At 51.5% G+C, this 26,653-nt stretch overlaps 6 protein-coding genes across 6 annotated transcripts; 3 read left to right on the top strand and 3 right to left on the bottom strand.

Annotated features, from left to right (window-relative positions):
• Nucleotides 1–3,659: 3,659 nt before the first annotated feature.
• CkaCkLH20_10416 (ribonuclease t2) lies at nt 3,660–4,800 on the bottom strand (the record flags this gene model as incomplete). Its single annotated transcript, XM_038893130.1, has 3 exons — nt 3,660–4,131; nt 4,194–4,328; nt 4,514–4,800. 3 exons carry the CDS (start codon nt 4,798–4,800, stop codon nt 3,660–3,662), a joined length of 894 nt encoding a protein of 297 aa, XP_038741540.1.
• A 1,331-nt stretch (nt 4,801–6,131) lies between these two features.
• Nucleotides 6,132–7,636, top strand: CkaCkLH20_10415 (uncharacterized protein; the record flags this gene model as incomplete). Its single annotated transcript, XM_038893129.1, has 2 exons — nt 6,132–6,741; nt 6,795–7,636. 2 exons carry the CDS (start codon nt 6,132–6,134, stop codon nt 7,634–7,636), a joined length of 1,452 nt encoding a protein of 483 aa, XP_038741539.1.
• A 2,830-nt stretch (nt 7,637–10,466) lies between these two features.
• Nucleotides 10,467–11,883, bottom strand: CkaCkLH20_10414 (aromatic prenyltransferase; the record flags this gene model as incomplete). Its single annotated transcript, XM_038893128.1, has 2 exons — nt 10,467–10,575; nt 10,670–11,883. The coding sequence occupies 2 exons, from the start codon at nt 11,881–11,883 to the stop codon at nt 10,467–10,469; spliced, it is 1,323 nt and encodes a 440-aa protein (XP_038741538.1).
• Nucleotides 11,884–15,813: 3,930 nt separating this feature from the next.
• Nucleotides 15,814–18,265, top strand: CkaCkLH20_10413 (uncharacterized protein; the record flags this gene model as incomplete). Its single annotated transcript, XM_038893127.1, has 3 exons — nt 15,814–16,790; nt 16,856–17,532; nt 17,586–18,265. The coding sequence occupies 3 exons, from the start codon at nt 15,814–15,816 to the stop codon at nt 18,263–18,265; spliced, it is 2,334 nt and encodes a 777-aa protein (XP_038741537.1).
• A 4,336-nt stretch (nt 18,266–22,601) lies between these two features.
• CkaCkLH20_10412 (thiol protease) lies at nt 22,602–24,149 on the top strand (the record flags this gene model as incomplete). The annotated part of the gene is made up of 1 exon (XM_038893126.1): nt 22,602–24,149. One exon carries the CDS (start codon nt 22,602–22,604, stop codon nt 24,147–24,149), a length of 1,548 nt encoding a protein of 515 aa, XP_038741536.1.
• Nucleotides 24,150–24,762: 613 nt separating this feature from the next.
• On the bottom strand, nt 24,763–25,299 carry CkaCkLH20_10411 (uncharacterized protein; the record flags this gene model as incomplete). Its single annotated transcript, XM_038893125.1, has 1 exon — nt 24,763–25,299. The coding sequence occupies one exon, from the start codon at nt 25,297–25,299 to the stop codon at nt 24,763–24,765; it is 537 nt and encodes a 178-aa protein (XP_038741535.1).
• Between the last annotated feature and the right edge of the window lie 1,354 nt (nt 25,300–26,653).

Raw genomic sequence — 26,653 nt, 5'->3', positions numbered from 1 at the left:
TCCTGAATTGGACTGAGGTTTGGGACGACTGGGCAGAAAAAGGGCGCTAAGATGGTCTGAGGAGGGAAGAAAATATTGAACACACTGTGACAGCACACGGTGGTTGGTGGTAGAGAATGGCGGGTAACACGGCGTAGGAGCACCTCCTCCTGGACAGTCACAAACTACAATATTGACTGTATGGAGTGGGTCACCGTCCAACAACAACGCGATGGTACGTACCTGTCATCCCAGCACTGTCACCGTCGCCCAATGTGTGCTGTTCGTTGTGAAAATGCTTCAAATTTCCACAGTCAATGCAGAGGAGTCCTTGGGGTCCTTGGTAATCAGCCAGATATTCAAGACGATGGATGGCTTCTACCTCTTCATACTGCTGAATCACGAATAGCAGATGAGATCCCGTAGACAGTGGCAGAGCCTTCAAGAAGCATCCCGTCAGGCATAATACGGTGCCGCCTGTAACGTCGTACGAAGGCTGGAGCTGCTGCCTGAGTCTGGCATTCCGTAACGAACGGGCCAATGAGAGCCGATGACGACGGTGCCGCAGGCCGAGGCAAGTGCTACCTAGGTACATTGAGAGACTGCGCCTGCAATTGCCCTCGATGTATCTTTTTCACCAACGCAGCCGCAAAAAGCTACATCTCATCGACAAAACACCTCACCTCAGCCTGTACGAATCCAGTTGCTATTTCTGCTTTCTGCTTGCCTTGTCAGCTTGCCAGGCCGGGCCAGCTGCAGTGCTGTGGCTGCTGTTCGCCTCTTCTCGCAGTACCCGACGGCAACTTCGATGTTTCAGTCGCAACTTGACCGAGATCCTCGCCTCATCTTCGATACCTCTTTGTCGACTCGGGCTACATTTTTCATCGGCATCCGCAGCAGAGAAACCACGCCTGATTGGAATGCCACATCGCCGGCCGGTCTCGTGATGCTCCTCCACTATTGCCGCAGTCAGCCGTCATCACCACCAGTCCGCCCACCGGCACCGGCACTCGTTAATTACGGACACCAAGAACCCCCAAGACCAGAACACGAACCGCCTTACGAATGCCTCAGTGCGCCACGCCGTCCCTTTGTTTTTATTCTGGAGCCCGGCCATGGCACTCCGCCGACCATTGTCTGATCTGATCTGGCCTCCTCGACCGCCAACATCGATTCCACAAGCCCACTCAAATCTCCTGTTCACTGCTCACTCAAACCTCGCCAATCGTCTCGCCCTCTCCTCGATGTTCTAAAATTTGAGGCAGACGAAACGCCTGTGCGAGGAACATCCTTCGCCGCACCTCGACAGCCACGCCAGCAGCCACAAACAGACGCACTGATGACCCGGGATATCATGTCTTGTCGTCTTCCTCCGTACTGCCGGACTGTGGACATTGCCAACTTCTCTACACGGCTGTCCAGCTTTCAACACTGGCCGTCTCCATTTCGACGGGGCTCGGATCAATGCCGCCCATTGTTCGAGGGCCACTACTAGCCAGTAGTCCAACAAAGCATGAACTCTGTTGACTTGGACAACCTCTTGATCGTCCGACACTTGGGATGGCTGAAGACGCCGTCTTGCGCCGGCAACGTGCAGAATGTCTGTTCCCACCGACCGAGCACCTCCGTCTCTAACCCAACGACACAACAGAACGCTTCTCAACCGACTACTGGCGGGGCTGGGCTCAGTCAACAGCAAACAAGTGTCGATAATTCACATCCTCAGGCCTCATCATGAAGAACATCCAGTACTTCGTCCACACAAAACAGTGGCTGCTTCAATCTCGTCGACACAATGTCCGCAACACAAGCAACACAGACAGTAGGGCCTTGGCAATCTGGCAATCCGCAAGCAATCTCACCACGCAACACAGGCAACACAAGTCACCCCTACCCTCCATCAATGACCCCTGGACCTGTCATCCCCCAGATCGCCCTCAGGCGACACGGCAGGGAACCTTCCAAATCGTCTTCCACCGCGCTTCCATTCGCTCCAGCCGACCTATCAAACCGCCGCCCGCAGTCGACCGCCCTCCTTGCTCGACGCACCTCGCCGTTTGCAGCCCGTCGACACTCCGACATGTCCGCTTGAGTAGCCTGTGTGCTTGTGTCCGCTCAGATGGTGTTTGTCAGGACGGTCGAGAGGCATTTCTCGTCGGCAGCCCTCATGTCAATGATGACGAACATATGTCGACTTCCATTGTCTCTGGCGCCGGCCTTGACAACCACTTCAGGACTCAACTTTGAAAATGACAGAAAAGTCAGACACCTGCCTCGTCTTGGTAACCTGCCCGTTGTGGCGGAGGCCACCGAACCAACGCAACAGCTACGAAGACAAGCCCAACTGTTAGCGTCTGTCGTCTCCTATCCCCAACGCCGCTAACGTGCATCAACACCGCCTCCATCTGCAAATGCCGTCCTGCCGGCACGCCCGGGCTGCCGTGGAATACTATGTACCTGTAGGGCGACTGCTCTTATGTCAGCGGCAAAAGGTCCCCCGGGATCGTACACAGCTGAAGTCAGAAACAATCTTCTCGGTCCCAGCATCTGGGAATGCTACGTTTCGACCAAGATGCACAACAGGGCTGAGGAAGCCTGTTCACTGCCCCGGTCATCCTCTTCGTGGTACCGGAGGTCACGACAGCCGCCGCAAAAAGATCAAGTTCCCCCATTTCTTCGCCAGCTTCCTGGTGTCTGGCGACTCGAGCCCTGGCTCTGATCACTTGTCGATGACAGCGCCCAGCCAAGGTCCTGCGTCGAGAGACACCTCAGTCCGTCCAACTTCTCCACCGCCGTTTTCCCCATGCCCAAATTCAGACGCCGCCCAGCAAACCAGCGCTCGAGCAGCCCGGGGTTGCGGAGGCGCCTCTCAATAAACCAGGCGGAACGGCACCGCGTCCGATGGAACGATTCTGTGCGTCGGCGTCCGTCTCAGCCCACTTTCCACCTCCACATGGGCTTCGCTTCTCCGGGACTAGCGCCGTCAGGTCGGTCCGATAAGGCACTTGGCCCTGCTGCACCCTGCCTCTTTTTCTTCAGCACATCGCCAGCACTCCGGGGGGCAGCAGCTGCATGCAAGGCTGACGGACAGCTGCTTCATTCACTTCTAGCGGAACGCCTCCGACGTTTCCCACCAAATCCTTCACCGCCGTCATCCGCAAGGCGCGGACGGGGGAAACTACACAGCGGTCATTGTTTTATTGTTCGCAAACACGGCTGGAAATGGTTTGGTTCATGGCGTTTTGTTCTGTTCCAACGTTTTTCGTACGGAGGATTCCGCTGCTGAGGTCGACAGAGTTCGGAGTTTGACGTGCCCGAGCGCGTGGTTAGACTTTTGCTTCCATCTCATCTCTGATGCGGTTTCACCAGACAGCAGCGTCTTCGGTGTTTGCAGGCCTCGTCGGCGTTTAGAACTGCATACCCGACTCTCCGCCGGCAATCCGGCTATCCAGAGATGAAACACCAAGTCGGTTACCATCACACATCACGCACTGTCCAGGGAGCAAGCACCAAGCAGGCTGCGAACATTTCGAATAACTTGATTGTTACAGCCCAACTGCCGACTAACCACACCGGACAGGAGGAAGCAAGGTCCCGATCCAAACTCCATGTTCCCGAAAACGCCAAGTACCCATGATCCTAACCCAAGAGTCCTCGTACAACGTCACGGCCTTCCAGCCTTACAAGTCCTCAACCGACCCATACGAGGCCTGGCAGTTGCCCTTGCACCTCTTCGGGACATATCTCACAGTCGCCGCGCAGTTGTTCGCATCCCCGTGCTCCCCAAGCTCGCTCGCAGGAACGAACTGTCCAGTCTGCAGACTGCCCTTGAGGTAGTAGCTGTACCACGCCTCGTGGAGCACATCCCTCCCGCGCCCCGAACACCGGAGCACCACCCTCCCCCCGCTCAGCCTCTCGAGCGTCTTGGTCACGTCGGCGAGGGCGTACTTCTTCTCGCGCGAGGGCACGATGCCGGCCTTCTCGAGCGCCGTGAAGGTGTCGAGCTGCTTGAACAGGGCGAAGGCGCGGGTGAAGTAGTCCACGACCTCGACGCCCGCGTCGTACGAGTCGCCGTAGCACGACGTCGCCAGGGTGTTGATGCACGAGGCGTGCTTGTTGTATTCGTGCGCCCAGAGATGGTTGTTCCCGCCGCTGTGATGGGAGAGCGTCGTGTTAGTTCATCGCCATCGCTAAAAGACCAGGGGTGGACATACTACGCCGCGACCCAGTACCTCTCCATCGAGGCCAGCAAATCGTCCTGGCCGTAGTGCTTCAGGATATCCGTGATGTTGTTGAAATGCGGCGTCATGCCGCAGAAAGCCTTGTAGCTCCCATCACACAAATCGGGCCTGTTGATTGATGTGTCCATGTCGTCAGTGCATTCCATCCCATCCACAAACGCATGACGAGACCCCCGTCCGCTCGCAAAAAGCCAATTCCCATCATCGAGCAGCCCCTCAACTCCCAGCCGCAAAACATCGAGGCCATCCACAAAGGGGAAATAAAAAGAGAGAGAGGGAGAAAGAGGACATACCATAATCCGTGAACAGTCCAATCCTCCTCCGCCCCGCCCGCGTGCACCGCGTCGTCCCAGAACTGCGTGAGCAGGATCCGGCCGGAAGGCGCGACGAAGCAGCACGAGTCGACGGCGCCGCCGGGGGTGTGGCAGCTCGTGGGGCCGTCGATCGGGCAGGTCGGCGCGCCGGAGAGGGGTTCGTAGGGTGTTACGGAGATTGTTGTTGTCGAGGGAGAGGTGGAGGTGGAGAGGGGTGTCTGGGTGAAGGGGAGGAGGCGGAGGAGGGATTTGAAGGATGGTGCCATCTTTTTCTCCGTTGTGTTCGATCTGGTGAAAATGAGGATGGTATTGTGATGATGGATATGGATGTAGGAGAGGTGGTTGAGGAGAAGAGGTTGATTGAGGAGGAGTGGTGATGGGAGCTTGGAGGTTGAGAACGAGGCGGAGCTATGTCTGGGGAAGACCTAGGGATTCTGCCGTGTCATGTGGGGGCGTTTGCGGGTGTGATTGGGTCACCGCTTTCAAGGGACGGGATGTGATTGGGTGGGTTGGGGTCGGGTGTATGCAGGGGAGGGGGGCGGCGATCGCGGGGTGTGGGGCTGTGACGTTTGTTGGTTTGGGGGCATGGGTTTGCGTCGTGACTCGTGTGAAGTTCGCTGATGGGGGAGCTTGATGGGGTGGTTTGGGGTTGAGGAGTGGAGGGAAGATCTAGTTCTTCTGGTTTTATCTCTCGCTGGTTTACTGCTTGTTCTCTACACATCTTGGGGCATCATAATTGGTGTTCTGGACATGATGATTGCACAGTTCATTTTAAACTGAGCGTCTTTTAAGCTCTCTTCGTTTCAAGTTGGATGTCATTCTACGGCTGAGATGAAGACCACGGACATTGGTTTTGTAGAGAAAAATAACTCTTTTCACCAGGATCTCTAGTCTACGTATTTTTCAGATTGGAATCGTGTAGTATAGCGGAAGTTGGATTGTGCTGAGACCGACAACATCGTACCATGTACACCTTGGCGGCCGAGCCTGTCTCACACGGTTTATCTCGTACTAGTACTCTCATTGAGCCTACGTAGGTGGCTGTACTCTTTAGGTCACTGAAGGAAGCCTATTAGGCGTTTTCGTTGGATCAAGTATCTCGATATATGTTATATTGCGTGCTCTGTTTTTGGCGAGTTTGTCGGGCATTTTCAGCAGAACCAGATCAACTGCACGGGGCAGGATGACATGAAGGCGATTTGTCTTGGTGTGAGATGCTTAGGGTCTCAAAAGGCACCGTATCTCTAACCCTGCCAGTAGTTATTTTTAGCGATCAAATGTCCAACCAGAATGTCTATCTTATTCCAAAAGAGGACAACGCAAGTCACTCACAGACAGGCTGAGACGTTTCCAGATGGATGCCGTTGAATCCAACCAAATTCACCGCAGGCATATCTGCCTATGAGAATGAGCAGCTGGTGCCAAGATGGACACATACTCTAGCGATCAAAGGGATAGATATGCCAGGCAAGCTTTTCTGGCGAGTAATCTTTCTGCATCCAACTCCCCTCATTATCTCACCCCTCCTAGAATTGTACGAGCATGTATGTTACCTTTCACGTGCACACACGAACCAACGATCCCACAAGCCTCCACCATGTCGGCTAATTCTACAGACTCGTATACGGAACTGCAGACTTTGAGGAGCCCCGGATCTTCCACCCGCAGCCCTTGTCACGATTCGACGCTCGCTTGTCGTCTCTCCGAGACGGAAGGTCTCGTCAGAAACCGCAACTCCTATCAAGACGAAGTCGACGTTAGTGGCGACGATGACGGCGTGACTGATATCGACCGCGATGCAAACTTTGACACTTGCTCCGAAACAGGGTCACAGGGAGAGATCTTCCACGAAGTTTCACTCAACGAACAGGGTGCACGCGGCGATGTCGTCCACGGGGATGCCATCTGCGAGGACTTTACCTACGAGCGTCATGAGGTTGACGAGACCGTCCCCGAGAGCTCGGTGGAGGATACGGCGCCTCCCGGTGATAAGAACGAGCCTGCGGCTCATCTCGACCCCGGGAGTACCGAGGCTCCAACCTGGCGACCGACCTGGCTGCGAGTTGAAGCCCTTGTGACCTTCACCGGCATATTCCTTGCCATTACCATTGCTGTGCCTATTCTTCTTTGGTATTCCGAACGGAACAATGGTATTACGGAATCTCGAGAGACATTTGTGTATGTCTGGCGGTTTGGTCCAACGGCAGGTGCGTCTCATGAAGAGCCTCAGCTGATGCGTGGTCGCTAACATTTGAGGCAGTCCTGACGCTAATTGCGGCCTTTTGGGGAAGAGTAGAGCTCCAAGCCATGAGATACACACCCTACATCATCCTGAATGCCCACCGGGAATCGCTCAGCGAGAAGGACTACACCCTAGACTATATGTCGATGTCGTTTCCAAACGTTATTATCCATTCAATACGGCGAAAGCATCATCTCGTATATCTCACCGCTATTGTCTCGCTCCTTCTCAAGGCCCAAATCGCACTTATATCTGGTCTGCTCAGCCTCGCCGACAATCCCCACAGCAAAGTAGACGTTAGAGTCCTAGATTCGTTCAACTCAAGCGCCAATGTCCCGGCAACGCCGCATGGGAACGTGTTTTACATCGCACAAGGGATTCAGCACTATGATTTGAACTACCCCTTCGGAGTCACTGAGTCGATTGCATATCAGACTTTCGAATTGGAAGACGGCCGTGCCGGTCGTCTCAGGGGCAGTATCGACGCTCCTTTGAAGCTTCTTGTGGACGGCTTCCAATCGGAATTCCAATGCCTCAAGTTGGAGAATTACTCGGGGACGCTAAGCATGGACGTTGACGACGACGACGGCCTGGTCTTCGCCACGATCGACATGGATCTTCATTTCGGCGGGTGTGGAAGCGTTCTGCGCGGTTACGCAGCAACGATGTTTGAGGAAGGGCTTGTCAGGACCAGATTCATGGATCAAAAAAACGTAAGAACGAAGTCCCAAGCATGCCCAGAACTACCGCAACAAGACAAGCAATTCATGATCATCACGGGGATCGCAGAGCGGTCCGAGGATAGCTCCTCCGCGAAGCTTACATCGGCTGCTGGCGTCATCTGTTCGCTAAGCTCATGAGTATCCATCGTAGAAGTTGTGGATGACGGAACCAGCCCAACTGTCACCCCGCTGCCTGGGCAGCCAAGACAGTTCGTAGGTGCGGATATCTGGGAAATGATCACGGATGTGGTCCCTAGCGAGCCCATGGGGTTTTTGAACCCTTTCGGTGGCGTACGTACCATTGGATGGGAGAATAATGACACCAATTTGGTGGAACCTGTGTTTTATGACAGCAACGCCCTTTCCGACACGATTGAAAGCTACGCATCCAACATGAGCTCTCTAGTAGGGCACTACTTTTTGAGACAACAAGCGAACTACACGATAGAGGCCTCGAAGTTCGTACCCCTCAGTAAGCTTAAGGTCACTCCTGGAGTTTCTTTCTACATCACAGCAATATCAGCAACAACGTCAATTTTGACAGCTTACGTCACGTACATCTTCCACAAGCGTAATTGTCAAAACAGCGCCTGGATCCGCAATCCAACGACTATTTTGGGAAATTTCTTGCTTCTTCATGGACAGAAACCAAGTTGCGGTGAAGCTTGCAGTTCCATTGGCACCGACTCAGCAACTTCTTGGACCAAGGGAAAATCTTCGCCCATCGTAATGCGGTACTGGGTTCAAGCTTTGGTAGCAGTCTGGGTCGTCAATGCCATGTATTGGCTCATATTCAACGAGAGACACTATGATGTGATTGATCGGCTGACTCCAATCCGCAACGGCAACGAGGACCGCATTCTTCTTTTGTGGACATCTATGATTACGTTGACTGTGCTAAGTATATCTCTGTACGCAAGTGCCCGCAGTACGGTGCATCGGTCTCATTGTACCCTCTGGCTTCTCTCCTCAAGGACCTGCAACTTTCGAGAGATCGAACAGTCATTTCTCGATGTGCTAGGGATACGCGCATTATACAGGTCCATTCTTTCAAGGGCTTATAGCGTCAGTGTATCACAGTTGCTCGCCTTTGCCTGTGCTCTTTTGCCGACCTTAGCTTCTATTCTCTTGCGCGTAGACGTCTCGCCAGAAACTCAGCCTCAACGACTGCACCAGTTAACCAACCTCATTCCCAAAACGAACAATTGGACCAGAGATGATCTGGTCAGTTTGCAGACGACTGTCCGTGTCCTCCTGACGCTCCGAGACGACGATAACTTCACATACCCTGACAACACTTATGAAGATCTTGTGTTGCCAGTCTTAAGCCATGGAGGCAGTTCCAATGAGTCGGCAATAGTTTCGGCAGAAGCCCTGATACCAGCAGCAAGACTAGAGCCTGTCTGTCATAGAATCTACGACGTCGAATTCAACCTGTCTGCAACCACTGATGTGCTGCCAGATGAGCTGCCAGGTGCAAAGAATTACCGCGAGGAAAAGGACCTCATGATTTATAACCTCTACAAGCAACCATTTACCTGCCCGAACGGAACTCAAATTCGTCCAGAGGACATAGTCGTGGGCCAGCGTTTTGCGCGACTGAATGATTCGGCGGAATACGCCTACATTGGGACGAGATCTCCATTACTCTTGGCTAAATGCATCACGGAACCGCTTCATGACATTAACTACACGCAGTACTTTGCTGAATTCTCCGAAAATTCAAATCAGACTTCAATGCGAACTTACTACGTCTGGGGAGCATATTCGTGGGCTCGAAGCAGCCTCGAGTCTTTGTTCGTATGGCAATGCGATTACGCCTGGGCCGAGATAAACGCTCAAGCGTCCCTGTTGCTTAGTGACGGCAAATGGACGATAGATTCGACGAGACCGCCAGTTCCCGACCCTGGGACGTCGAAACCTTGGTCCTCGTTACTCCACGTACATCAACTCATATATTGGGATCTTTATCCTTCGATCGAGCCCACTGATTTACCATCAGCGGGTTCCGATGTAGGTGAAGAATTTGGCGTTTTGCTGCAGCCTTTTGGAGAGGTTTCTTTGGAGGCTTTGGGCGATCCAGGACAACAGCAGAGGGTACTTCGAGGCCTGAACCGGAACATCGGCATTGCCGCTGCACAGGTTGCAAGCCTTTACAGCCGAACATACATCAACGAAACCTCCGAAAGCGTCGCACAAATGGAACTCCCAGAAGTTACAGCAACAATAACGTACAAATCCCGTTACTGGATTACCCAGAGTACGCCGGTCACATACACCATCACTGGCATCCTCAGTGCGGTCCTGCTGGTCAGCTTGTGGAGCCTCATTTCAACACTCGTCCGGCACTTTGGAAGAGTGGAAAAGAGCCTCCTTCTGGATATGAATGTTGAAAATCTCGTACCGCAAAGGTTTGAAAGTCTTGCAGCCACTACCAGTTTGACACGCGCTTCGAACATCCCTTCTTTCTTACCTCAGGATGCCAATTCAATGACCTCAACGGAGCTTCACGTTGCGCTTTCTGGGTTGGGTTTTCGCATGGGCTGGTTCGAGAGCAGGAAGGGCCCAGAGGCAAGCAGATATTTCACTGTTGGTGTTCTGGGAGACGAAGACTTCGTGTTTCTGGGCAGCAAGGGAGACATGAAGGGAGAAGAGATGCTAGAAAGCCAAGGACATTCGGCGGAAGGAAGAAGCAGTGGGTACGACGCTGGACAGACAAGGAGAAACGGGACTCGCCCCGAGGAAGCTGAGGGAGTCTCTTGGGAGTTGACTCCTATCACTGCTAACGGCCGTTCATGACCGCGAACGGCATCAATACGGTCCACGACAACTTGAGTGATGATGGTAAACCACGAAAAGTACACAAATCTTCACCCCAATTGTTTGCTCATACTGCTCAATTCAACAGCTACCTTACAGTTACCAATTTAAACAGTTGACCAAGCCCTAGCAGATAGATCACAAATGCTTACTCCCAAAACTTTGGTCCCAGGTAGGCGGTAAACGCTGCATCATCTCCGTCTCCAGCAGAAACAATTGATGCCATGTTGTGGATACCTGGATCTCTCTTGTCACCACTGTTTTGGACCAGTCAGTTACCGTCACATGGAGTAATGGAGGCTCTCTCAGTGGAACTTCTGAAAGAGCTTCCGCTGCAGGAATAATACTTACAACACGCTTTGAACCGCAGCTTCCATATCGTAGTCCCCCATCCCCTGCGACTCTAACAACCGCTGGTAGCGCCGTACGATCCCGGGCTCGTCGCGCGCGTATTGCCACACGGGCACGTACATCTTAACGATCGGGACCTCATTGCCTGGCACCAGCTCAAAGGTAGGGTTGATTCCGCAGTACTTGCTATCCGGCTCCCGAAGCGGCTTTCGCAAGGTCTCCCTCTCGGCCAGAGGAACGTCTTCCATATCCATAAGCAAAGGCCAGAGAGACGGCAGAAACTTGGGTGAGGGAATGCGGCCGCCTAGGGTGGCGATGTGACGGGCTGAGGCGAGAGAGTTGATGTGTGTGTGGGCGTAGACCTTGAAGCGAGGCTTCATTTGAGGCCCCGAGCAGTCGATTGCGAGGAAATGTATGAGGTTATCCTTGCCGTCGGTCGTTAGGAACTTTCGGAGCATTGTCCAGGCCGCAAGCAGCGCCTTATCACCATCGGCAAGTCTTGTCAGAATGGATTCGGTGAGATCCATCATGTCCTGACCTGTGGCGAGAGCCTTCAACTGCGGGAATAGATACAACTTCATATTGATGGACGGGCTACCGTCGTTGACGGGTTCCAGGTCGAACGCAACGAAAGCATTTTGCTGCGGCAGCTCACCAGCCGGTTTACCACTACTAGCGTGCTTCTCAGCTAGGCTGGCCTGCTCGTCATCAGTCAGGAAGACTGCGTCGATAAAGGTATCCACACGCTTGCGGTCTGCATGGCATGCGTCTGCCAGACCCTCGAGCTTCTTGCGTAGATCCACCTGCCCTAGGGGGTCGTTGCCCGCAGAGCTATTCGCCAGTGGCTGCACTGAAAACCGCACTTTGGCCTTCTTATGAGGTGCAAAGGCGATGCTGAGCTCGTAAGGCGCATGATCGTGCGTCCCAATATAATGAGGCCAGTCGGCCGCGCGCGGCGGGTTGAGGCGAGGGACCACGACCTCACGCGCAAAGTTGAGGTAGTACTCCTGCAACTTATCTGAGTAGCAACCCGTCCAGCGGAGGAGCGAGGAGAGAGTTCTGTCGACGGTTGGAAGCCATGATGAGACGAGGGATTTCCCTTGGGAGCTTTCTTTAATGGCAAAGGAGTGATCGACTCTGCTGTAGACGTTGTGAATATTCTTCGTGGCACTATTGGAATCGTGGACAATGCTAGACTGGTATGTTTCCGCCATGTTGAGGGTTGTTGACGAGCACAATAGTACCTCAAACAGCCCGGTAGCAGCACAGTTTGCGGTGCTTATTTACTTTTAAATGATCATCTCGTCTCTTTGAGCATTTACTAGTTTTGCCGAAGGTTGTGTTATGCTAGACGGTTGTTCGTGGATTGTATGCCGGCGAAGCCGGAGATCTCGCGACTAGTTGCCTGTTCCAGAAGGACTCGGAATTGGTCGACAGCGAAAGAAATTGATTCGTCAGAAACTTAACTCTCTAGAAGCAAAGTTCTTTCGGAAAGCAATTAGAAATTAGGTACGGGCCCAGACCTTGGTGCGCACAAGCCATACTAATCAACATCAAGGCCCTGAGAGTCAAGATAACATGGTTGTTTGCCACATGTGAAACTGAAATACACAATGGCATCTTACCACACCGTTCTTCGTCCCATCCTAAGCCGGGCTGATTAGTTTGGACTAAAAGTCTGAGATACCCTGCGAGAAGCTCCTGATGCGGAGTAGAACCAATCAACATACACCGAGCGGGATGCATTCCATCCGTACTAGCCAAACCCTAATAGCCGGAGGGCTCCGTTCCTGAAGTTGACGTCGATACATTACCAACTTAATGGCTCAAACCTCATGAGGCCCTCGAACGGCTTCATATAGACAGCCCGAGAAAACAGTATCCTCGGTAGCTCTTGGGGCTGACGTTCTCGCTGGCAACTTAACACATTTATTCGAATTCTTCTGGAACGAAATAGAACCGTAGCCACGGTGAACACGCCCTTGGGAATTGAGTTGCGGCGATCGTGGGATACCGGAACTTCGTGGGAATTCATAGCCTAGAAGCGCCAAACCTAACACAGAAGTACCACGACCTTTTCACTCCTCCTCCTCCATCCTCTTCGACCTCCTTCATAGCACCCCCCTCACTCTCAAGAAACCCGTCCGGATCACATACCTTTTCAAGACTAGATTTCTGCTTATATACCCAAGCCCAGGCGACTGGATTTCTTATTATAGGCCATCATCCATTTGGGCGATCATGGGTAAGCGGGAAATGAACATGCCAAAGATGTGACAAGAAAAAACTTGATAGTTTCACACGAGTTACTGTTATCATTATTGGCTGGAACACGAGTACGACCAAACTGACTCTCGGAGACGAACCGCCGCTTCCGCCCTGCGCTGACTCTCGGAAACGATCCACCACCACCACCATCGGAGACGATCCGCGGGCTCCGAGCTGCGCCGACTCTCCATTAGCTATGAGGAAGGTTATTCGCAGACTGGCGTGCAAAAAGCATGAGCCGTTCATCATTGTCCGATGTTGCTCCGTGGGAAACCCTCACACCAACATAGTTTTGCACCCCATCCTGCTACACAAGAGTTTCTCGCCACACACAGTGCGTGGTTGGCGATAAAGGGTTCAGGAGGCCAAAGAAACAGCCATCCTCCCACCGCGCAGCGCGGTTTCTGTGGCTTGCTTACTGTGTTCGATGTGACTCAGTGGGATATCAGGCTACGATATGGGTGCTTTCCCAGCCACAATAATTCTAGGTACAAGACTAGACTGATGGATAGGAAAGCGAAAGCATTGTAGGAGAAGGGAGTGAATGCGATGCTTTCGATATCAGTCTAACGCGAGGTCTCGTACCAAGCCTGGAGCATCTTCTCACATACTGTACAGTCTCAACCGACAGCAATCACAGCCTGTGGCCTCCGGGAAGGCTACAACTCAATCTGTAGTCATGATCCATTCTCGATTCCTATTTGCTAGTGATCAACCATGACGCGTCGCGAACTTCGCAGCACGTATCATTGGTCAGCCAGCCAACGACGATGAGTTGCCTGATCTCCAATCCATTGAAATCACCATGGGATGAAAACACAGCAGACTCTCGTCTTCCCCGTTCAGTCCCGCCGTTGCGGTCGCGCGGGCATCTTTGCGCTTGAAATTTCCTCGTCCTCGGCGCCTGGCATTTCAGTACGCGTAGCTACGTATCCATTGCAGACCAGATCCCGTGGTGTGCCTCCTTCATCATCCGCTAGGACGAGAAAGGCTAGCCATATACTCTTAACTTCGCCCGACAACAGCTTTACTACTTTCAGCTCCTTCTGCTGCAGCTGAGATTCCTTGTCTGCCGGAGGCAGTGCCGTCACAATAAAGCAGCTATCTAACGGCCACGTGGTATTTGCTCCATGGGGATCATTTCATGTTAGTTGGATTGTTTAATGACCATGTGTATCCAAATCGATAAGAGCATCCAGTAGTTCGGCGTCTCAAACATAGACAAAGAACACATAGCAAAGACAAAGCTGGTTTAACTCTTTAGTACAGCCTCTGGATATGCTGCCAGCAATCAAGCAACAAACTTACCAGTTAGCTAAGTTGAGACTTCAACATCATACAATAGTCAGCCAGCACCTAGTAAGCCACTTCTACAAATATTTCATTGATCACAAGTTTAGTAAATCTATCCCCATGCGTTCTCTATCGCTCAAGAGATATTTTACATAGCACAGCGCAAACAAACATTTCCTGTGAGGGGTTCACCACAGCTAGCGCGCCTAGCAGCCTTTCAACGTCAGTGCCTATAGAGAAATTTATTAATTAGAATTCGCGTGTATTGAGTGCTGTTAAACAGATCATTAGGCCTGCAATCATTCTGATTCGCTTCCTGGGAACTGAACTTGAGGCTGGAGGTAGCATTGAGCGCTGGATGGCCGCATGACCGTTCCGAAAGTTCGTTTCTTCGAGTAGCTCGGCCGATGTTATGGCCCAGGAACTCCTTAAATATGGCCAAGCCAGCTTTAAATGACAATACAAGTATGTTGGATCTGACGTCTAATGTTGGCCTCCATCATACAACGATCAATAGACTCGCTTAGCACATATATATCCGCTCTCAAATTCTCATAGTCCGTCAATACTACAGATTAAATCTCTACGAGGCTATCTCAAGCTGTCGTTAGATCCTTTAACAGGATGCTTAGTTCGTTGCGAGTGGGTTTTAATCTGTCCTTTAGCTTGGCAATCGACTTTTTAACCTCTTCTAATTTGTCTCTTTATGTCTTATTGATACTAGAAAGTTTCACAGCAGTCCCCTTATGCTTCTTATTCTCAGCCATAGCTGTTAACACATCTTTGCCGAGTGACTTGATTTCTTCATTTGCTGTTCTAGTTTCCTGCACCTTTTCCAGCTTCTCGTAAGTTGCTGTTTCATTTTCCAGAATCTTATTGCGCTGAATATTTTATTTCTCGATTTTCTTCTCGATCCTCTTCTTCTTAGCATTCCAACCCACAACTAGCTGCGTCAACTTCTCGAGGTTCATGTCTTTTTATAGGCGGTCTTCGTGCCCGTCGTGCTCCGTGAATATACAGCCTTGTGATCCTGGAGACTCTAATTGACGCAGAACCTTCCAATACGAGAAATGAAGTCGTTAAGAATATTTTTGGGTTCCTAGCCATGGGCAGGTGGACCTGTCTTTGATGTGTTGTGATTCCTTGTTGAAGCGGCGAAGCCACAATAACGGCGGCAAATGGGGTTTTGATCTGCCAAGAGACTATGAGGACACTCTTTAGGCCTATTAATATCTAAAGGTGGCCTAGATCGGTGAGAGACCCATGTCATGCTGACATGATACGGTCTCGGCAGCTCACTTTCGCTGATTCGCCAGTGATGCGCTCCGCATCAGGCTGGCGGCTACAGAATCATGAATACTTGCTCCTTTTTCTTCTTGACTGACGGTCGAGCGCCAGAACGCACTTCGCTTTCTCTCTTCCACTTTCGAGGCCAAATGGCAAATGCTGAGAGTCGGTGTTTGTTCCAAGCCGATTGGGGTCGTTTGTATGACAGTTCTCTATTCTTTCGTGGGCCGACATCGATTATATCATCTCAACCGACTCTCCATCGAACCATTTGATGATTCAGATCCTTAGTCAAGATGACGAACCGACTGCAGCATGGCGACTACAGGGTGGCATGGATATGTCCTATGGAGGTTGAGCAAATTGCTGCGGAGGAGATGCTGGATGAGGAGCACGACGACCTGCCACAATCAGAAGCAGATCACAACGTTTATAAGCTCGGGAGCATAAACGGGCACAACATCGTCATCGCTGGTCTGCATGAGACGGGCAATTGCTCTGCAGCCGCCGTCGTAACGCAGATGCGAATGACATTTCGAAAGCTCAAGTTCGGATTGCTTGTCGGCATTGGTGGCGGCGTTCCAGTTGCCACAGACTGCGGGATGATTCGTCTAGGCCATGTTGTGGTTAGCAAGCCCGCTGGCGCGCATTCCGGTGTCGTTCAGTACGACCACGGGAAAGCCATCAGCGAAGGTCTGTTCGAGCGGACTGGGTCTCTCGCACCGCCACCAGCTGTGCTTCTGAATGCGGCACGACAGATGGGAGTACAGCGCAAAAGGGCTAAAGGCAAACGAGATCCGATCTTAGAAAACGTCAGTCGAATCGATCCAAAACACCCTCCTTTTCGACAGTTCGGTTTTGAGTACCCCGGCGAGGAGAACGACTTTCTGTTTCCATCGGGTCACCGCCACCAACAACAAGGAATTTCCTGTGAAGCTGGTGGATGCGATCTTTCCACGCGTGTTCTGAGGTTGGAGGACACAGATAGGACCTTCGTGACGGTACATATGGGCAATATTGCTTCAGGAGAGCGCGTGATCAAAGACGCAACACTTAGAGATGGGCTTGCAAAGCAGTACGGACTATTGTGCTTTGAGATGGAGGCAGCTGGAGTTTCTTTTAACTTCCCCTGTTTGACTATTCGCGGTATTTCTGACTATTGCGATTCTCACAAAAATGATCGGTGGCGTGGCTACGCAGCAGCCGTTGCTGCTGGATATACCAGGCAGCTTTTCTTTCACATGCCCGTTGAAGAGGTGCAACGGGTGCAGCTGTAAGAGTTCTTTTTATTACGAGTACAACCTCATAAAATCATGTATCTTAGCTGATGATAACTAGACCAACCTCATTCACACTTGCTTTCCAATTATCGGGAGTTCATAGTGTGGAGACCTTCATCTCCAGAGAAACGGAGCTGATGCGCATGCACGAACTTCTGAAGGGACCCCGAGACCGCCGCATCGTTGTTCTGCACGGATTAGGCGGCATGGGCAAGACCCAGAAAGCGGTACAGTATGCGAAACGGCATCGCGAAGAATACTCTGCTGTCATTTGGCTCAATGCAAAAGATGTCACGTCTCTCCAACAAACCTTTCACAGAGCTGCCCGGAGAATTTTGAGCGAGCACCCAAGCGTGGCATATCTGCAGACCGCTACAAGTAATCAAGATCTCAATCGTTCAGTGGAGGCCGTTCTCAAGTGGTTGAATGAGAAGGGAAATGATCGTTGGTTAATCGTCTATGATAATTACGACGCTGTCAAGTTTGACGGGGACGACTCCTCAAGCCAGATGACTGTGAAAGACGAAACTAGAACGGGTCCTGATGCCAACGAAACCGACTCGAACTCTTACGATATCCGCCCATACATCCCTGAAGCTTTTCACGGCGCTATCATCACGACGCGTTCGTCAACAGTGGATCTGGGCCATCTCATCCGACTTCCAAAGTTAGAAGACGTCAACGACAGTTTGGCGATCCTAGCATCAACGTCCCAGAGAGAAAGGTTTAGCCAGGGTAAGTTGGCAAAGTTAGCGAAGCAGTCGGAATCACTCACTAAAATGGAGCAGAACCTGATGCTCTTTCTCTTGCACGCAAGCTCGATGGCCTTCCACTTGCTCTCGCGACCGCTGGGGCTTACCTCCGCCAAGTGTCAGTGACTTGCACCGAATACCTCGAGGACTGGGACAAGTCGTGGCTGCAACTGCAAGAAAATACACCGCGACCAAGAACTTACGAGCAAAAAGCATTGTACTCGACTTGGAACATTTCGTACCAATATATTCAGCGGAAGAACGACGATGCCGCCGTGCTCCTTCGACTATGGGCGTACCTCGATAACGAATATCTGTGGTATGAGCTTCTCAGTGCATGTGAGAAACAGTCAGACGCACCAGTCTGGCTACAGCGTATCACAGCAGCCAAGTTTGACTTCCACAAGACCATGAGAACTCTTTGCGAATACGGATTAGCGGAAGCAAGCCCTCCCACGAAAGAGCCTGGACCAGATTCCCGAGGTTACAGCGTGCATGAATGTGTTCACGCCTGGATAACACATGTGTTGAACGTGGAGGTGGACACGGAGATGGCCTACCAGGCTATCAAATGTGTCTCATGGCACGCCCCAACTGACGAGGAGCCTGAGTACTGGGTCTTACAACGACGTCTTGTTCGACACGCCGACAGATGTTTCAGAACAGCAGTCAGGAAGAACGAAGCAGAAGCTGACGCAGAGACCAAAGAAGCGTGATCTTACTATAATTTGGCACTGTTCTATAAGGCACAGGGCCGATTTGAGGACGCAGAGACTTTGTATCGACGGGCAGTCCAAGCTGGATCGAGACTTTTCGGTCCGGATTCCAAGTTCATACTTGACGTGCAGAACAACCTGGCCGAAATGTATACGCACCAAGAACGTTTCGAGGACGCCCAAAACATCTGCGAGAAAGTTCTTCAAGCCAATGAAAAAGCAAATGGCCCCAATGATTCGCCAGACTTTGACTTAGTCCAAAATTTGGCAGGTCTCTACGCCGAGTCAGGTCACTTCGAGAAAGCCGTGGCCATGTACAAGCGGGCTGTAGAAGGATTTGAATCGGCACGCGGACCTGACGACATCACTACCTTGGAGACAATCGACAACCTTGCTACGGTCTACCACGAACAAAACCGATTGGAAGAGGCAAAGGCCATGCATGAGAGTGCCCTCAAAGGCAAAGAGAATTCTCCTCGTATAGGGCCGAAGCACACTTCGACACTAAAATCAGCAATTCTGCTAGGCAACGTCTACAGTAGTTTGAATCAACCCGAAAAGGCGGAGTTGATGTATAAACGTGCTGTTGAAGGGCTTGAAAAAAACCTTGGACCGGAGCACTACGACACTCTTCTAGCTGTCGGCAATCTGGCGGTATTATATCAGGACCAGGGACGTTTGCAAGAAGCAGAGGTGATGCACCTACGGGAGATTGAAGCTCTCGAGGCACGCCCAGACTCAGATCGGTTGACAAGGTACTTTGTCTCATTGCAGAACTATGGTTCGCTACTTGCAAAGCTAGGCCAAACGGACAAAGCGATCTCCTACTACGAGCGAGCACGGTATGGCTTTGGACCGCAAAACCCTCGTCACAAGAAATTGTCGGACAGGATAAGGAGTTTGCAGTCTCCAGGCGCATCAAACGGCAAAGGATATCTCAGCGTTCATGGGCTGTGGTGGATCTTTGCAGCTTTACTTGGAGTGTTAGGTGCGTTTGCTCTGAGATGGGGAAACTACTGGTTTGGGTTCGAATTTAATTAGGCTATTGCTCAATGATGAGATGTGGTTTCTCATGGCTGGAGTTTTTTGATTATTTCTCTTTCAAGGTCTATGAATGTAACATTTGTTATGATCAGCTTGTAGAAGAACGCATATTCTTCGCATATGAACGTTACGGCGCTATCCAATGCAAACACAGCAGCTATTTGCCTCGTTGAAAAGAGGTTGCTGAGCCATAGAGAGTTGAGTCGGTTACATTCGAGATTTTTGAAGGATATCAAACAATGTGAACGGATGTTTACTAGTGCTGGAATTTTCTCATGTGAGCTTCAGATGAAAATTATAATTACCATCGAGAATGCAGTACTGAATATTATCGAAGATGATTCTACTAGTTTGTTGCCTTCGTATAAGGCAAGGCTTGAGCCCACACGTACTTTGGATCCAAAAGTGACATGTCACCGAGAGTCTTCTTGCTGACTTGAACTTATCAAATTTCCGCTTGGGTAAGAAATCAAAGTAGGTCACTTTGCCATATTTTTTTCTAAGTTTCTAAGCCATTCTGACACCCACCTCGAGCTTCTTTCGTACTGGAGGTCATTGAGACTTTCTCGTAGTACTCTGCATTGAATCCCGCATGAGACTGCTCAACGGCAGTGCACGGAAACGCCAGTCGATTGGAGCACTCATTGACTTAGAAGGCGAACAGGAAGACTTGGCGTTTTTCGTATTGAAGGAAGTAGGATATGAAAACAAATCAGATGTTCAAAAATAACCTGCGCGAAAATGAACAGTAAAGATGGTGTTGGTTGAAATGAAAAAACAACGGGGCAGACGGGCAGACGGAATTCGAGCTGGAACGCCCCGTATGAGCTTATCACTGTTATCAACAACAGAATGTTATTGGAAATGATCATGGTACTCGCAGGGCGGCGATTTCCACATAAAAGGTGAAGGAAATGGTACATAGCTCATCTTGCCTTGAGAATTTCGGGTACATCTATCAAACAATGGTGGATCAAGCACATACTCCAAGTCCGCAGACTATTCCAAGTTCTCAGTCCTCAGAATCGTGACCTTGTCCGTCCAAGATTTGAAGTGCTCAGAAGGTAAAAGTTCCAATAATCAAAGCTCTGGGCCGTGTTGTGGTCCTCGCTTTCGGTATTCTTGGAATGCACAGCAAGCCGCTCACAAGCCAAGAAATCTTGCAGCATGGACATTGTTTCAGCTGATACGAGATGCAGATTGAAATAGAGAGAAAATCTTCAAGTTCGTACAATTACTTTTCGCTTCAAGACAAAGCAAATCCAAATCCATCTTTGAATTTCGAACATGGACTGCTCTGTGGCTGTCGGTTGGCGCCGACCGGCTGGGCGGAGGTGATCCACTCAAATCTCCACTTCAGACCGGGCGGGGTCCGCCCTATCGGGCTCGGGCCGCTCTCCCCGCCCGGCCCGACAGCCTCTTGAGACATCGTCTTGTCTCCCTCCGCGGGGGAGGATTCTGACATGGACCTCCATCCAGACCGTGCTACATTCCAATCTTGTGTTCGGCGAACGGCCATCAATGCCCCATTCCCATTTCTGGGCCACGGGCTTTTCTACGCTTGGGTTCGGGTTCGTGTTGGTGCGTACATGTATCTGCCGCATGGGATCAACCATCGTTCCGACGACTTCGTAAGCTGCCTCGAGGTTACTACCGAGGAACTACAACATCTTGCCGTAAGCCAAGAACTTGATTGCGGTGCCCGAAAAGGACAAGATTGCCGGCTGCCGGACAAATTGCGGGGAATGGCGGCCGCCTCCGTCATCATTCGCAACCCCAATCTTGATCCCGCAGCCCCCGATCTTTGGCTTCACGCGGCGTGGTCTCCACGATATGGCGGGAGTATCAAAGTGCCACGCATCGCCTCATGGTCTTAGACTTCACTTACCCCGCGCATCACGCCAGTACCCCGCAACCTTCAAGAAAGCCTTGGTCTCAACTGCAAGTCTAGAATCTCTCTCCGCTTCATCCTCAGTTTCCGCTTATCGTCGGTTGTTTGAGAAGTTCGTAAGCTGGCAACCTAGATAGAGAAAAGGAAAAGCACGGCTGTAACACCAACTTGCATTTGCTACGTTGGAGCTGCAGCAAGTGAAAACCCAATGCTCATTTGGACATTTGGAGATCCAATGCACGTTGAGGGGTTAAGCAAAGTCAAACAGAGACGGTGCCCATATATTTTGATAGTGTTGTTATACATGGCGGGGAACATGGGGAGACGGAGCTTGACGCCACCAAGGCCCGGGCAGCCACGTGGCGCGAAGTTTGCTTTTCATCGGTAGCATCCATGGCACACGGCTCCAATGTCATAGACTTGACACGGGCTGACACTTTGAGGCTAGCTCGGTTGTCACCTCAAACCGGACCAGCTCCCCATGCTTTCTTCCGATGTTGCCGCATCTGAGAGATCCCTGCATCGTAGATCAGCCTTTCGAGCTGCAGAGTTGAGTTTGTTGGGACTGTATCTCAGCCTCATGAAAACTCCACACGTCCTCCTTTCGTCACCTTGAATTCAGCGCGGGGAAGCTGCATCCAAGCATCTTCCCGAGATTCGTCCTCAACATCTGAGAGCCCCGCTTCGTCGCCGTGCTGCGAGAATGTCTCCTCATCAGGTTTCATCAAAACCTACATCACAAGGCGACCACAGCCTGCCGTGTAGCCTTCGCTGAAAGAAACCCAGACAACCCCTCACGGACGTTCAGGTACGAATCGTCGTAAGCCTTTGACTTCATCTAGCGCCAAGTCTGCTTCAGCGTCCGCAAGAGCTCTGCTTACGGCGCAATGTTCACATGTAAGTGCACAAATTCTGATCTTGGACGTCTCATTGGCAAGTACTGTCTAACTCTCAGACCAGCAGGTTTTCGATGTTACGAGGTGGAATACAACCGTCAGAGTCTTTCCATACATGTTTCTACAGTACGAGAAGTCCGAGGCTGGGAAGTACCGACGCTTGTTTTCCGAACATCTCCTTGTTCTTCTCCGCAGCATACGATGCGAAAACCTTCGCATCGATAGCGATGGTGCATAGCATTCACGACCTGGTTTGAGTTGGGGTTTACGCATTCCATGATTCACCTTGCAAGGCCGAAGTTTGAGAATACCTTGAAGGGGGAAGTGTGGCCTGTCAAAGCTTCAAAAAGGGTATAAAGTCTTCGAGAAATCTCTCCAACCTGGGAATTCTTCTTCAGCAGCATCATCAGGATTTCAGCTCAATATATCCACATAAAAGTACAGCATCTAGCACAACATCCTTTCAACTTATTACAACATACTCTACGTAACTTTTAACTTCAAAATGGGTGACATTCGCAACACCGAGAGAGACAGCAACGTCCTCGCCCTCGTCGAGGCTATCCTTGGACACAAGGTCGATCAGCCCGGCTCCTCCTCCCAGAGCACTCTTGATGAGTACGAGGACCTCGTCGACATGAGCAAGGACCACGAGTTCAGCAAGGACGGTCCCCGCCCCGACTCTCCCCCCAAGAACCCCTGCGTCGGTGCCGTCAACCCGTACGCCCTCGCCGAGGCTCTCATTGGCCGCAAGATCGACCGTAACTCCATGGCCGCTGCCCAGATTCTCCAGAACGTGCTCCAGACCGACTACGATGAGCTCTTCGACATGCGCCACAAGTCCGTCCTCTTCGCCGGCATGAAGCTCAACGAGAAGGAGCGCAAGGCCGAGATGTACGATGAGAAGGACATGAAGATCCTTAACGAGCGGGACCTCCAGACCCCCGACTTCTCCGGCGTTCGCCGCCTGGACGACCTCGAGAAGGTCGGCCTCAAGGACATCAAGGATGCCAAGGTCAAGGTCGCCCGCATGCAGAACGGCAAGCTTCGCCTGGTTCTCCACGCCCATGAGCTCGGCAAGACCGTCTCCAACCGGGAGGTCACCATGTCCATCAACGAGCTCGTCACCCCCTTCAGAATGCAGAAGGGCCGCTGGCAACCCCCCAACGCCTCATGGCGCGACATGTACGACTACTTCTTCCAGCAGGTGAACAAGCGCCTCATCTCCGACATCACCATGTTCCGCATTGGTGACCGCCGCGAGACCGTCCGCAACTTCGACGACCCCACCCAGGGCTGCTCCAGCAACTCTTGGTTCGTCTCTGCCCTGTTCTCCGTCTTCTGGGCCGACCCCTGCGCCATTAACCGCGCTACCCGCGTCCACACCCACGGCAACGAGAAGAAGCGCTTCTTGAGCATCAAGTTCCACGACAAGGGCGGGAAGCAGAATAACCGCACCGAGACTGTTGAGGTCAACTACGAGATCCCCATCAACAACTCGGACAACGAGCCCCTGTACTGCCGCTCCAGCGATGGTGCCGACATCTGGCCCTCGCTCTACGAGAAGGCCTTCGCCAAGTGGATCACTGGTACCAGCTCCGAGCAGCCCGATATCACCCAGACTCACTGCGGTGACCCTATCAAGGCCATGGCCCAGATCAACGGCCGCACCCCCCACTACTATGAGTGCAACAACCACTCTTCCCACACCCTCCTGGGCTTGGTTCGCGCCAACAGCGTCAACAACAAGACCATCAACCCCATGACTGCCTTCACCTACGCCACCGGCCGGGAGTTCCACGGTGCCAACATCGTTGCCAACCACGCCTATTCCGTCCTCGGATACTGCGTCCTCGGCGACAAGCAGTACATCGTCCTCCGCAACCCGTGGGGTGTCACCGAGCCCCAGGGCCTCACCTCCTACACCGGTCTTCTCGGCCGCCTCGACCCCGAGATTTGGAACCCCGCCACCCTCCTTGACCACGGAGGTCTGTTCGCTCTTGAGGCCGACTCCTTCAAGAAGTGCTTCTCCCACATTGGTGTTGCCAAGTAAGCACCACGAAGCAAGTGACCGGTCATTTGGTTCGCCAGGGAATGTGCTATCGTTAATGGCAACTGCGATTTGGAGTATGGTCTTGCACACTGTCTTTCCATCTGCTTTAACTTGCGGGGTGTCGACTCGGGTTTTCTGAGTCTGGAAAAAGAAAAGGTTGGATCGCTTGGCTTGGGAAAAAGTTGGCGGTGTAACGGAAAATCAAAAAGGCAGAATGAAAAGTCGGTTTAGTTTACTATTACAATGCAATCTCAGTTGCCGAGACACACAAAGTTCGAAGCACTTGATTCATGAACGTGATAATCTGAGATCAATCATTGACAATGCGTCATATTTGATACGGATGTTCAAGACATAGTTTTATCGCCGGCGACGTGCTCGTCTGTGATTGACTCGCTCTTGGTTCTCACCGAGGTCGAAAATCAAGTCCGATCTTTGGCTTTTGGTTCTTAATCGACAGCGTGTTTGATCATTCATGATGACATAAGAATAGTATAACACTCGCGTCAGGGTATAGAAACAAAAGCAGGTATCCAACTTCCTCCATTTCCATCAATTTTACGTCAGGTTCTTTGGTCCGTCCCCCAGTGGGTATCCCATGGCACGCCGACGTCTAGGACGTTGACCCCTCGTTTCTCGCGGTGTATGCAGGCGGTGATGACTGTGATGAGGTAGGCCCGTCGTTGTTCGTATTGCTGACCATGCCGTAACCTTTGCCGTATTGATATCCGGTCTCGTTGTTGTAAGAGTAGCCCGGGTAGGTTCCCTGGCCATAACCTGATGTTGTATTGTTGACTGAGGACGACCCCTGATTCGATCCGACGCTCGTCCGGTTATCGCCCATGTATTTCTTCATCTCCAGCTGATGCTGACGTTGCCGTTCCTTGCGTTTGCTCCGAATAATGCAAGCAGACACAAGGGAGGCGATGATGAGGACCACGACGATGACAATAACGGCAATGATGCCACCGCCAATAGCCTGAGCGGTGCTTTTTTGACTCTCGTACTCCGATTTCGTGGACCTGCTGCTGCTGCCGGAGTTTCCGTTGGCGTAGTTGTCCATGTAATCGTCGACCACGTCGTTCTGATCGCGGGGCGTTAAGAAATTGAGAGCGGCATCGGCAACGGTTCGAACCTGAATGGCGGGCATGATGCGGAATAGGTAGAGAACTTGACAAGTGTTTGCGATAAAATGACCTTGACTTGAGAATTTGATGGAGCGAGATCAAAACCCAGAGCTTTGAACCTTGGCAGGAAGAAAAGCCCTTTAAGAAAAGTGCCTGAGACCTTTGTTCGCAAAATCCAGGGACTGGAAGGGACTTTGGGGCCACCCTGATGCATCGCTGGAGGCACAGCAGGTCTTGGCAAGATCCTCGTCTCAACCCATGACATCAGCAGCTTTGTTATAACCAGAATGGGTGGTGATGACAGGGGAACTCGGGCGAGCCGAACAGTTCAGGCAATTTGGAAGTCGAATTAAGCTGTGCCGTCTGCTGTCATAACATTAGATAGCAGCGGCCTTTTTCTCTGCCACGATGATCAGAACCACTCCGCCCATTCTTGTAAGCTTGCAGGCGATCCTCTTCGAAAATGGTCTTTTGTCGATACACAGCCTCCACGACAGCTGGTTGCCTAGAAAGTCCCTGCAGGGGTAGAATCCTAAAGGAATCTTACCACGTCCCAGGTCGGAAGCTTATTCTATGGTAAGCAAACTTGCCAAACCCGGATAAGTTGTGATGTGCCTCTCGAACTCCTCTCAGGGCCGATTTCCAATTGTCCGAATGTTTCCCTGGATCATATCATTCACTCACCCCTAAATTGTGACAGTATATTGGCAGTACGCTCTCTGAAGACATGCATCAGTAAATTTTCCCCGTAGTATAACTATAAAAATCATTGTCAAGGCTTTACTGATCTTCAGTTTCTTACTCGCAAGTGTCTCCCTTCAGACCAAGTGATGCTGGATACGCCGGCCTTGTCGACCATGATGAAACTCCAGCGTCGAATTGACAGATTTTCACTTCAGAGAAATTCCAGGAAACATGTGCATATAATATCAAGCAAGTGCACTTTCCAATTATTCGATCTTGTTTGGACGTTGATTGTGCAATCGTCAGCGCCGCCTGCCTTCAAAATGGCAGTCTACCAAACCAAAATGTCTCCGGTGTCGCAAGTGCGGTGACGCTCGGGACTTCCCCTTCAGAACCCCAACTCAATTCATCTCCCGACGCGCAATGACGACATCAACATTGCCCTACTACAGGTCTACTAACCCTTAGCACTGCATCATTCGCTTGTTTGTGAGCAATGTTTCTCAACCAATTGACGGTTCTTGCTCATTGTTTCTTACTTCAATCGAGCCTTACCACATGTCGGTCACTACTGGGTCCAGAGACGACGATTCAAGACATTCGACCCCTCGAAATCCCTAGAGACATTCCTGGTAGGCTCTTTGGCCAAAAGTTGCTCCCCAACACTGACATCAGCAGGACAGTATGCCTTCC

This window comes from Colletotrichum karsti, assembly GCF_011947395.1.
Source record: "Colletotrichum karsti strain CkLH20 chromosome Unknown Scaffold40, whole genome shotgun sequence".
Classification (NCBI taxonomy): Eukaryota; Fungi; Ascomycota; class Sordariomycetes; order Glomerellales; family Glomerellaceae; genus Colletotrichum; species Colletotrichum karsti.
Note: the sequence above shows the minus strand (reverse complement) of the source record. Positions and strands in the feature narration are given on the sequence as shown.